Source organism: Globicephala melas, chromosome 11, assembly GCF_963455315.2.
Source record: "Globicephala melas chromosome 11, mGloMel1.2, whole genome shotgun sequence".
Classification (NCBI taxonomy): Eukaryota; Metazoa; Chordata; class Mammalia; order Artiodactyla; family Delphinidae; genus Globicephala; species Globicephala melas.
The window spans coordinates 5464868-5478226 of record NC_083324.2 but is presented as its reverse complement, the minus strand read 5'-3'; the positions used below and the strand labels follow the sequence as shown (position 1 = coordinate 5478226).

The 13359-nt window shown below is 43.8% G+C and overlaps 1 protein-coding gene across 5 annotated transcripts in view; it reads right to left on the bottom strand.

Annotated features, from left to right (window-relative positions):
* The window catches only part of TAMM41 (TAM41 mitochondrial translocator assembly and maintenance homolog), a 55039-nt gene that overhangs the window by 31041 nt on the left and 10639 nt on the right, over positions 1–13359 (bottom strand). For all 5 annotated transcript variants that reach the window (XM_030840849.3, XM_060307503.2, XM_060307502.2 and 2 more), the window contains one exon: positions 11412–11562. In XM_030840849.3, the coding sequence (XP_030696709.1) occupies positions 11412–11562 (151 nt within the window). The remainder of the gene's footprint in view (positions 1–11411; positions 11563–13359) is intronic.

Below are 13359 nucleotides of genomic sequence, written 5' to 3'. Positions count from 1 at the left end.
GTAGAGAAATTGGTTCTTTCACATAATGCTTTTGAGTTTATAAACTGCTAACATACTTCTGGAAGCGGTGAATGATGAAACCTCATCTCTGGAGAGGAAGCCCCAAGCAACAAACCCAAACAGAGGTTAGGAGGCAAACTTCGCTGAGCATTTGCTTTGTCATATTACCTCATTTGTCCACGCACCTGTCCTCTCCGGTGGATGCGGCCCTATCCCGATCGAGCACGAAGGCAAAAGAGACACAGGGATGATGGAACCCGCCTGAGGTTTCACAAGAAGCAACTGAATACATTCCACACACACAACGGTTCACTGAAGCACTATTCATAACACTGAAATCCTGGCAGCAACCAAATGTCCCACGACAGGGGAACGGTGCACCCACACCTACCACGGAGCAGGGTGCAACCACTAAAAATTACAGGCACGACACACTGTGAGATGTAAAATGACCATGTAATAATGTGCAGCTAAGAAACCAGGATACAGAAGTACAAGAAGGAAACAACTGTAAAAAACAGGAAAAACAAGACAAAAGGGCTATTTTAAAATGGTTATGTTTGCTCTAATAAGATACACATTTATTGTGGGCTTTTTAATGGCCTGTGCTTCACACTGGCTGTCTAGTTCAGGGCTGGCAAAGCCTCGTAAAGAAGGTACTGATTGGGACTTCCCGGGTGGCGCAGTGGTTAAGAATCTGCCTGTAAGAGCCGGGGATACGTATTCGAGCCCTGGTCCGGGAAGAACCCACATGCCTCGGAGCAGCTAAGCCCGTGCACCACAACTACTGAGCCTGCGCTCTAGAGGCCGTGAGCCACAACTACTGAGCCCACGTGCCACAACTACTGAAGCCCATGAGCCTAGAGCCCATGCTCTGCAATGAGACAAGCCACAGAGGTGAGAAGCCTGTGCACCGCAATGAAGAGTAGCCCCCGCTCGCCGCAACCAGAGAAGGCCTGTGCGCAGCAACTAAGACCCAACACAGCAGAAAATAAATAAATTTAAAAAAAAAAAGAAGGTACTGATTATTCTCAATTTCAATGATGAGGAGATGGGGTTGCAAAGACAGCTTGCCCAAGGCCCAGCCACCTCTTAGTATCAGGGCAGCAATGTCTTAGGTAATAGCTTTACTTCACTTCGTAATTTTCCTCCATTTCCCTCACTTCTGTAACGATGGCACACTACTTCTGGCATTTTAAAATAAATTCGCAGATGCACAGATGTGCTAGCTCAGCAAATGTGAATGGAGAGGCAGCTGGGTTAACTTTCAATTGTGTAAATCCTTACGCTTTTATTCAGAGCCTATAAATGTCTTCTATTAATCTCTGAAGGGGTGAAATGTCATCAAACTCTGAATCTAACAGGCTGGCTCGGAAGTGAAAGATCAAATTGCATCACTGTTGAGTTCTCAATATTTGTGCCATTTCTTCTCCCCTGTACATTCCACAAACAAAAAGTTCTTATATTTTAGATAGTAACTTTCTGAGAGAGGGACTGTACATTACCAAAATGTAAGGGTATACAAATCCAAATCCTCCCCAAAGAACAACTGCATGCCACAATGAAAGGAGCTGGAAAATACCATGGACTTTCTGAGAACGCGGACTGAAGCTTATTCGTCCCTGAACCGCCAGCTCCTCACGCACTGCCTGGCATAGGAAGGCACATCAATAAATGTCTGCTGAATTGAATTTCTCCAATTGCTGTGCTCAGCCATGGGGAACAGCAAGCAAATGGGCTTATTACCTGCTGCTTCAGAACAAAATGAATAAAATCGTGAGCACAGCATGAACCAGCATCATAGGAATCAATTTTTCTTACCTGCAAATATATGTTTACAACAAAATACAGGGATTGAGAAAAACTGACTGCTGACTTTTATTTTATGCCTCTACCGGTGGGTTTATAATTGCTCAAGCCAGAGAACTGCCAGTCTAATTCAATGGGTAACCAAAAGGGTAACCTCTCCTTGACTTGAAATAAGACAAACTCAGAGGCTTGTAACCCATCTGTAGCTGGCCTGCTCTATGATTCCAGCATGTCTGCAGCAGTCAGGGACGTTATTACAAAGGCAGGGATGTGAGTGGAAAGGCCCCGGCTCTCAAGTCTGGCAATGTCCCAGGGTGGCTGCAGTTGAGTTACTTAACCTTTCTGAATCAGTTTCCTTTTCTGAAAAATGTCTGTAATAGTCATACTAACCTCACAAAATTGCTTTTAGGTTCAAATGATTAAGGTATTAGAAAATGCTTTGTAAATAGTGAAGCAGATATTGTTGTGACGATGTGTATATGGGAAGGGCAAGGACAGAGGGTGCAGGAAGCCCTGAGTTTTTAAGATACTGACTGGGTAACTTTCCCCTCTTAGACTAACTGCACTACCACTGTCATCTCAGTTCAATAAATATCTGGGTGGTTTCTAAGTGCCAGGAGCCGTGCTGGACTCTGGGGATACAAAGATACAGGCTCTGCCCAGGAGGTAAGTGACATGAAAACAGAGCATTTCAGTGCAGGTTACGACGTGGGACTCCCATGTGAAAGTGTTCAGGAATAGGAGCCCAAACTGGAAGTCGACACAGCAGCATAATACTCATTTTAAACAGTTGTGGGTTTTTTTGAGATGTAATTCACACACCATACAATTCATCTATGTCAACTACATAATTCCATGCTTATTCACAGGGCTATGCAACCATCTAATTTTAGACCATTTCAGCCTCCCTAAAAGAAACCCTGTACCATTAACAGTCACTCTCCCTCCACCCATCCACCCCCAGCCCCAGGCAAAGACTAATCTGCTTTCTGTCTCTATAGATTTGCCTATCCTGGACATTTTATATAAGTGGGACTGCACAACATATGGTCTCTTATGATTAGCATAATGTTTTCAAAGTTTATCATGTTGTAGCACTTATCAGTACTTATTCCTGTTTATGACTAAATAATATTCCACTGGATGGATGTACCACATTTTAGTTATCCATCTCTCAGTTGATGGGTATTTGGGTTGTTTTTACTTTGGGGCCATTTTTTATGAATAACGCTGCTATGAACATTTGTGTATGACTTTTCGTCTGGATATATGTTTTCATTTCTCTTGGGTAGATACCCAGGAGTATAACTGTTGGGTCATATAGTTACTCTAAGCTTAATATTTTGAGGGACTGCCAGACTATTTTTCCAAAGCGGCTGTACCATTTTATGTGCTAACAGCAATGTACAAGGGTTTCAGTTTCTCCACATCCTCGTCAACACCTGTTCTCACCTGTCACTTTGGTTATAGCCATTGTAGTCGGTGTGAAACAGGGTCTCTGTGGTTCTGTTTGACATTTCCCTAATTACGAATGATGCTGAGCATCTTTTCATGTGCTTATTTGCTATTTGTATACTTTCTTTGAAAAAATGTCCTTTGCCCGTTTCTATATTAGGTTGTCTTTTTACTGCATTCTAAGAATTCTTCATACATTCTGGATACTAGTCCCTTATCAGATACATGATTTGTTAAGTATTTTCTCCCATTTTGTTGGCTGCCTTTTCACTTTCTTGACAGTTTTGTTTGCAGCACAGAAGTTTAATTTGTATATAGTCCCATTTATCTATTTCTTTTGTTGCTTGTGCTTTTGGTGTATACCTAAGAAACCACTGCATAACCCAAAGTGACTCTTCTAAAAGTCTTACAGTTTTAGCTCTTACATCCATGACTCATTTTGAGTTAATTTTGTGTAGGGTATATGTTAGGGGGTCCAACTTCATTCTTTTGCATGTGGACAAAATAATTCTTATTTGAAAAAAGATGACTAAGGCAGTATTTCTAGGAGGCAGCCTAACACATCATTCGAAATACATCCCCAAAATACCTCCATGGCACGTGGAAGAGAATGAGATAAGAATAAACAGCTGATGTACTTGGTGATATAAATTTGAATCATATAAAAATTTTTGGGGACTTCCCTGGTGGCACAATGGTTAAGAATCCACCTGCCAATGCAGGGGACACGGGTTCGAGCCCTGGTCCGGGAAGATCCCATGTGCCACGGAGCAACTAAGCCCATGCGTCACAACGATTGAGCCTGCCTTCTATAGCCTGCGAGCCACAACTGCTGAAGCCTGCGTGCCACAGCTAGCGAAGCCCGCGCACCTAGAGCCTGTGCTCTGCAACGAGAAGCCACCGCAGTGAGAAGCCCGCGCAGCGCAATGAAGAGTAGCCCCCGCTCGCCGCAACTAGAGAAAGCCTGCGCGCAGCAACAAAAACCCAATGCCGAAGACCCAACGCAGCCAAAAATAAATAAATAAATTTATTTAAAATAAATAAATAAATAAAATTTTCTCTTCCTGTAGAGAACACATAACGGAGAGGTGTAGGGAGGGACGGGGAGGAATCAGATTTACGATACTGGTTCAGGAAGGAACCAATGTCACAACCATCCACCCATTCATTCATCAAGTATTTACTGAGCGCCCAGTACATGTCCGGTACCACTGTAAGCACTGGAGGACAGTGAGCAAAGCAAGGCAAAAACGTCTGCCCTCAGCATCCTAAGTGGTAGAACAAAGACCAGAGACAAGAATCCCAACAAATAAACAGTACTTCAGATGATGGAAAGTGCGCCGAAGAAAACACAAGCTGCAAAAGCTGACCGGAAATGGGGAGCGAGACACAAGGGGCCCTGGGGGAAGAGTGTCCCAGGTGTAAACCAGGAATGACACATGCCTCACAGACACTTTGTAGAACAGTGACGGGCTACGAGCAAGGGTTCTAGAACCAGAGTGCCTGTGTTCTAATCCAAGCTCAGGACTAGAGGCTACATGACCCAGGACAAGCAACTCACTTCTCTGGGTTTCGGTATCCTCAAATGTAAAGTGGAAGCAGCAGTAGTTGTTAGTTTACAAGTTTCCAGGATTAAATGAGTTAATACATGTAAAGCACTTAGAACAATACCTGATACACAGTAAGTAATCCAGAAACATTAGATATGACTGGTGATTAACATCCCTTCAGGAGTGTTGCATGCTCAGAAATTAGCAAGCGACTGAGTAAAAAGAGTTCCAAGTGAGGTTTCAGCACAAGCTCGAGCTTGCCAAGCCTGGAGAAATATGCTTCCAAATTACTGAAAGAGTCAATCCCCAACATGCAAGTCATTCAATGACACTGCTTGCAAGGCCACAGATGGTGTGACTGCCATGGAATAAATCTTAACACTCTCACCCCAGAGAAAATGTTTCTTTACCAGCTTTGACCAGGATCCAGAAATGGGGATGTTTACTCCCACTTAGAGTCCGGACACCCGTTTCTAATTTTTTCCTCCAAGAATCACTCAACTGGCACTTCCTCACTGCTTTGTCTTATTCCTAGAAGTAGCTGAGACTGCGTTCAGACAATCTGGCATCGAAACAAACCCATTCTCTCTCTTACTGACAGTGCTTGAAGGTGTTTTTTGTTTCTTAAGGACTGTAAAGGGCCAAGTGAATCCACCTGATTTAAGTACTCTTCTAACTTCAACAGGCATTATTTGTCAACATGTAACAAGTTTTATAATTATTATAACTGACAACATAATTCCAATTTGGAGAATGTGTCCAAGGAAGTTAGACAACTTCCAACTCTGCCCCCTTCTGTACCAAAGTAACTTGGCCAAAGTGATTCGCAGCAGTGTCATTAATAAAACAATGATGGACGGAGGCAGCCTGAGCACCCACCAATCACTGAATGATCGAGCGAATAAAGGTGTCTCAGCCTGAGGAAAACCTCTATAGCCAGCAATAGTACACAATAATAGTAATAAATAATAATAGCAGTCATTTTCTGAGCCCCAACCATCAATGAGGTATGAAGCTGGGGGCTTTTATAAATATTATCTCATTGAAAACCTTTTTATGAGATTGTTATTTCTGTTTTACAAAGAAGAAAACAGGCTCAGAAAGGTTCCAGCACCTCCACAAGGCTGGTGTTCAAACTCAGGTCTGACTGTAGTCTTGCCCTTTCTAAGTGTCTGTGTTAATACAAGCAAACATGTATCCAGAATAATAAGGGCTAACATTTACTGAGCATTTACTATGTGCCAGGCACTGGGCTATGCACTTTACATGTATGATTTAATTTAATCCCTATAAAAACCTTTTTTAGGGAGAAAGAAACTGAGTTACAAGGAGGCAGAAAGTTAATTAAGGTTATAGCTAAGACGTGAACCCAGGAGTCTGACTGGGTTTTTAACACTTTACAAATGCTCCCTTCCATGAAGTAATATTATGACTTAAGAAAAAAAAAAAAGCAAAGTAGTAAATATCAATAGAATACTTAATTGAAGCAGTTAAGGGTTTGACCTTGATTATTTTCATGTGAAACTGTTCACATCTCTGAGGCACTGCCCTAGTTCGAGCCCTCGTCACCATCCAGACTTGCTGGGCTCTGTCCATCCACCCAACACACATGCACAGATGCCTACCATGAGCCATGGCAGAGCTCCGGAGGTCAAGGATACAGGGCAACGGACACAGACTCGGTCCTAACTGTCCTCCCCACAGACGCCTCTCTGCCTGGCCAGCTCTCACCCGGGCTCTGCTCACGGGTCCTCAGAGGCTGGTGCTCAGTTCCAACGTCACCTTGCGAGAGGCCTTCCCTGGTTACACTAAAGTAACGTTCTCCTTCCTCCCCTATTCTGTGCTGCCATGTGTTTGCTGTCTGATTTTTTACCTACAAAGAAAGCCCCATGAGGGCAGGGACTGTGCCTGCCTTGTTTATTTCCTTCATCCCCAGAGCTTACAGGGGCGCCGGGCAGAGAAGACTCCCCTAATTATATGCTGAATGAAAAAACTTTCCTGTTTTTCGTCTCTTTCCCTCCTGCACAGTGCTGGCAAAATTATCTTTCCAAAACAACAAATCCTGGACCAACTTGCAATGCCTGAAAACTTCTGTGGCTCTTAGCTGTGTATCGCTTGTGAAATTCCCACCTCTTCACTTTGTATTCAGTGCCCTGCCCAACACCGGCCTAACCTCTTCTCCAAAATACCAGAGAGGCAGTGAATTTAAATGGTTAAGAGTGTGGGCTAAGATTCCAGCTCCACCACCTACTAATCTACCAAACAACTGACCTGAGACAGATTTGGGCCTTGGTGTTCTCACCTGTTAAATGGCGACAATAATAGAGCACTCAATCAAAGGGTTGTGGTGAGGATTAAGCTAGTTATTAGATCAAAAGTATTCAGAGTCATTCCTGGTACACAATAAAAAATGCGACTTTCTCCTGCCATAAGCCATGGACCTGAGTCACGTCAATCTGCTCCTTCTTCCCTAAACAAGCCATGCTTTTCACACTCCCCTGCCTTTTCCACATGGGCTGTTTTTTAAATCTACCACTGACTCACCATGGCTGTATGCGTTTATTACTGTGCAGTTCTGTACAGCAGAAACTGCAGCTTTAGTTCTTCATATGTTATGGTGCGCTGATTCACTTGATAAATATTCAACAAGGATCATTACCTAAAATTAGTCATTTAATAGTTTGTACTTCCATAAGAATGTTCAAGGTGGCCCTTTAAAGTTCACTTGGTTTTCTTTTTGTTTACTTAAATGCTGACTTCTAAGAATAACTGAAGGATCAGAAAGCTTTCTCCTCCCCAATTTTGCAGGCTCTCATCATCCACCTACTCCTTTCTCACCATCATTTATAACAATAATGCCATAAATACTGACCCCAGGGCAGTTAAAGTGATCCTTAAATACTGCATAAAATATAGGGGTTATTATTACTACCAGCAATACTGACAGATCTTGCCTCTGCCAGTAATTACTGGCAGGAACGTGTCCAATAACACGGAGACACTGTTTTCTCTGTGTCCTTCCCGACCCTGCCTGGGAGAAATGTTGAATTTCACAGGTTAGGGACAACATATTCTCTCTCTCAACTGGAACCAGGTGGAAAATAAATGTCTAAGTTGGAAATAAAAATACATTGGTGGGTAACTTGAAGTCTGGAATATTCTGAGGGCTTGGGAGGTTTAGGTAGTTTGCCCAAGGGATAGAATCTGATCAATTCAAGGATACTGGGTTCTCAGAAGCCTAAGAAAGGCAGGTAGAAAAGCTTGCCTTTCAACACATCGCCTGGGGCAAGTCTCATACCTATGAAGGACACATGCCTGCAGGGCCTAGATCCTTCCCCATGTGCACTCTCCTCGTATAGTTCCATCATATTATAGGCTAGGTAACCATTAATTACACTGTGTCCTGGCTGAGGAACAACCATCATATACAGTGTTGTTTCAATGGGAAAATATATCCCCAGTCTAAACAACTGGCTTACAGAAGACTTTCTGGAAAATGTCTCATTCATAAGGTAGGGACTACACAGTGTTGGAAGTAGTCCCCCTGGAGAGGATTGGCAAGTACTGTGTCCTAAGTTTTGCGGGAAAAAGAAGCCAACCTCTTTGAAATGAGTAATGCAGGCTACTTGGCCAAATTCTCAGATGCAAATCTGGGTTAAGCAATCACAAATAACAGGAAGCGGCAAGGTGAGGAACGGAAGTGACCGGAGGCCGAGGGGCTGGAGTCACACACAGCGAGGTGCGAGACCCGGCTGTGGGGAGCAGCCCGCTTCCTCTGCCAGCTCTTCCCCCAAAAGCCCAGGGCCGGCTCCTTGTCACTATTTCCACCTACGCTCCGTATCACCACCTCAGACTGCCTTCCCGGGCTACCCACTGTGAGACAGCCTTAACCTCAGCCTGATATATTTTCTTCTCTTCATGGCACTTAGCGCGATCTCAAACTGCCTTATTGCTTCTTTACTGCCTGCCTCTCCCTAAAAGACCAGAAACTCCACGAGGAGTTTCACTCGCGCCACGCTTGCTAGTGAGCACCCAGGCCTAGCACAGTGTGTGCCACAGGGAAGACACACAACACAACACACATCTGTTGAACAAACAGGGCTGTAGTACGAGGATTCAGTAATGGAATAAAGGAATAAATGATCCATCCACCTACCTACACATCTATCTACCTACTTACTGACCTCCTTATCTGTGTCTGGAACAGTGTCTCTATACAGCAGCCCTTAATAAATATTATAGAAGAAGCGAAACAGAGGATGATACTGCTGTGAATCAGCAAGTGTTTACTGAACAACAGGAGAAACCAGGAGCATAAGACACAGCCCTTCCAGGAGGCAGAGCAAAACTCAGCTCAAGACTGAGAGCAGCCTGAGTGCCGACTTAAAGTCTGCAAATAGGTGGGAGCAGTGATAAGATTCGATAAATGTCTTTAGTCAGTGTTCTGAATTTACAGAGAACTGGAATCCACCTAACACTATGCTGATCTTGACAACGTGGGCAGAGCAGAGAACGGCTCTGCATCTTCTCCCACAGAAGTCGACAAAAGGCTTCTGGTCCCCGCTGTCTCACAGGGGAGCGTGGGGAGGGAGGTACCCAGAGGCCCTCCCCACATGTTCACCCTGGAGGCAGCCACGCCACGCTTGCTCCCCTGCCTTTGCCATGAGAAGCTGGAAGCAACCAAGACCAAGGTTATGCCACCTCCTTTCTCGGCCGTGTTGCAATGACAGCTGTGGTCACAGCACACACATTTTGGAAAAAAGACTGAAGAACAAGACCTTTCAGGTCTCTTTCAGCATTGTGTTTCCATGAAATCTTATCTGTACAGGGATTCACAAAATGAGTCAACTGCCTTTGAAATTTTTTTTTTTTTTTTTTTTTTTTTTTTGCGGTACGTGGGCCTCTCACTGCATGGCCTCTCCCGTTGCGGAGCACAGGCTCTGGACGCGCAGGCTCAGCGGCCATGGCTCACGGGCCCAGCCGCTCCGCGGCATGTGGGATCTTCCCGGACCGGGGCAGGAACCCGTGTCCCCTGCATCAGCAGGCGGACTCTCAACCACTGCGCCACCAGGGAAGCCTGCTTTGCAATTTTTTGAGTACAGAGTTCTTTGACTCATACTTAAAAGTTGGGAAAGACGATATTTATTTAAGATAGTGGTTTTCAAACTATTTTTTAGGTAGCAGGCTACTTTTCTGTAAACGGAGTTTTACATGGACCCTTAACACATTAAAAAGATCAGTGGGGTGCGGTGAGGGGTCAGGATCCGCCCTCTCAGCCTCCCCTGTGCCCTGACATCTCTGAGGAGCACAACTGGTTTAAGGGGAAAGGAAGTTAATATTTAGATAAATAAAGAGATGACTGGGGAAGGAGGGCAAGCTTTCTTTAACGTGAGGAAAGACGGAGTGGGCAAGTCTCCACTTTGTGCCCATCATAGTAAAGACTGGCTCAAGCAAGGACCATCAGTGGAAACTCACACTAGGAGGGCAAGTTTAGTAAGAAGCAGCGTATTTGCCTCACCTTCAAATGTCTCCCCAGAGTTCGCTTAGAAAGGAGAAAACGCTGCTTGTCAGGGCATCAACATCACTGGTCTGTAGACTTCAAATGTGTGAATGTCATGCAAGACAAAGGAAGGCTGAGGAAACATTACAAATTAAAAGATAAAAGAGACATGGTGGCATCCGGAGACTGCGGCATCCGGAGCCTGTGCTCTGCAATGGGAGAGGCCACAACAGTGAGAGGCCCGCGTACCACCAAAAAAAAAAAAAAAGAGACATGGCATCGAAGTACAATATATGATCCTTGACTGGATCATGTACTTGAAGGAAAAAAACAGTATAAAGGACATTATTGGGACAACTGACAACATCTGGAATAAGGATCAGCAATTTGACAGAAGTCCTATATTGATGTTAAATTTCCTGAATTTGGTGACTGTACTCTGGTTATGTAAGAGAATGTCCTTGTTCTTAGGAAACACGTACTGAAGAATCTGGCCTAGAGGGGACGCGATATCTGTGACCTACTCTCTAGTAGTTCAGAAAAAATATATATAATATGGCGCATTTACACATACAGAGGGAGCAGTGGTTCTCAAAGTGAGATCCCTGGAGGAGCACCAGGCATCACCTGGAACTTGCTTGATATACAGATTCTCGGGCCCCAGCCCAGACCTCGCAAGTCAGCTGTCTTGTCTGTTCTAACAAGCCCTCCAGAGGATTCAGCTGCCCACTAGCTTTGGAAAACCACGGATACAGAGTGATAAAACAAGTGTGGCGAAACATTTCTGGGGAAAGGGCACATGGCAGTTTTCTGGATCATTACTGAAACTTCTCTGTACCTTTGAAATTGTTTCAAAATAAAATTGAACAATAACAACAACAAAAAGGTGACCCTATGTAGAGAAGTGGAAAGGAAGAGACCCTGGGGGCAAGGAGGCAAATCAAAGAACTCCTGCCTCGACCTTCAAAGAGGTGGTGGGATTCGAGCCTCGGCTGCTGCAGCTCCAGTGCAGGGCGAGGGGCGGGGTGTCTGGCCTGCACGGTCTTCCAACAGCGAATCTCCTTCCTGTAGAAAGTACAGGCATGAAACCTACTGACCTGAATATGAGAGTCTGGCAATCTCTATAAACAGGTCTTCCTCAGAAAAGCTTTCGGGGAGCATGAGGAAAGCAGCAGTCACGGCACTCTTCAGATTTTTATCCAGGGCCGACCTGAGAGCGACGTTCTCATTCATTGCTACGATTTTCACCTGGAAAAAGCAGAACATTCAGAAGAAAAATTCCAGAAGTGGAGTACTGCCCAATCTATGTGTTTACACATACACTGGAACTGTCCTAAACACTTAGCCCTGATGATCTTTGAGTTAGGCCAGTTGACATGAAATATTTATTATTCTAATAAGCAATTCCAGAGTCTCCTGTTTTAAGCCCAAATCAGAGAACTCGTGACATAGGAAAGAAAAACAAATATTGTTCTTAAATGAGGAAATTCAACATGAGTTTTGAAAAAGAAGTCAGCACAAAATGGAATAAATGACCTTTGGGAAATTTAGTATTTTTTTATTTTTTAATCTCACTGTTCTTCACTTAATTTTATGGTGGAAAAAGGCATTTTACTTCTTTATTTAGAACTCACCTCTGTTCTTAACCATACATAACCTAAGCAGGTCATGCTCTATTTTGAACTGATTTTGAATGTGACTAAGGAAAAGGGAAAGAAAATTAGCTACAGTAGAATCTGCTGTCTTTGACTTCTCCCAATCCATCAAGATACAAATTGCTCCAGTGTGTTCAGATTGGTTTTAAAGACTGCACTGCAGTTCAGAGAATGTGTTCAAGTCCTAGCTCCATCTCTTACTAGCTCTTTGACTATGGGCATCATTCCTTATCAGTAAAACAGGGTTAATAACCGAACCAAGCTTATAAGGTTGCTGGGGAGATTAAATGAGATGTTTCATCTGAAGCCGCAGCTGAAGTGAGATTCCTTGTGTGTTTCTTGTTGCACACGCAAGCGTTTTTCTGAGCCAGGGGTTCTCACCTTTAGTAAGCGTCAGAATCTCCTGCAGGGCTTGTTAAAATACATATTATGGGACTTTCCTGAGGGCGCAGTACTTAAGAATCTGCCTACCAATGCAAGGGACATGGGTTTGATCCCTGGTCCGGGAAGATCCCACATGCCACGGAGCAACTAAGCCTGTGTGCCACAAATACTGAGCCTGCGCTCCAGAGCCCGCATGCCGCAACTATTGAAGCCCGCGCGCCTAGAGCCCGTGCTCCACAACGAGAAGCCACCGCAATGAGAAGCCTGTGCACCACAACTAGAGAAAGCCCATGCGCAGCAACAAAGACCCAACGCAGCCAAAAAAACCCCACATATTATTAGGCCCATCCTCCAGTGTTTCTGACTCAGTAGGCCTGGCTAGGGCCTGAAAATGTACATTTCTAACAGGTTCCCAGGTAACGTTGATGCTGCTGGCCCAGGGTCCACATTTTGAGAACCACTGCTCTAAGGTGTATAATTACTTTGAACTAGAATTGCCAAATTGCTCTTTGTAGCAATTGTGCCAATTTGCACTCCTGACATAATCTTAAACTATCATGTTGCTTCTGACTGATTTTCTCAACAAGTGAAGGATCTAGAAATCCCTAATAAGGACACCCATGTATCTGAAATGTAACCACCATCTCTAAATCATTTAGTGCTGTCACCACATTTTTCTCATGTTCTAGAAAGTAGGGCTTAAATTGCCTTTTATTTATCAAATATAGATAATTTCTGACAAAATTCAGATGGCACATAAAAGACACATACAGTATGAGAAACTCCAAACTAAAATTTTATTAGATAGCAAGGAAAGACAGGAATGATGTATATCCCCAAGTATAGTTTCTTCTCTAATTTTTTTATTAATTGTGAAAAGCAATATTAGAAAACATAACTATTTTATAAATCTGGCTTAAGAACCTAAAATCTGTCTTTTACCTTTTGTCCCTACTTTTTTTTAAGGGAATATTTATAACATACAAACCTCTCATGTGATAGGTAA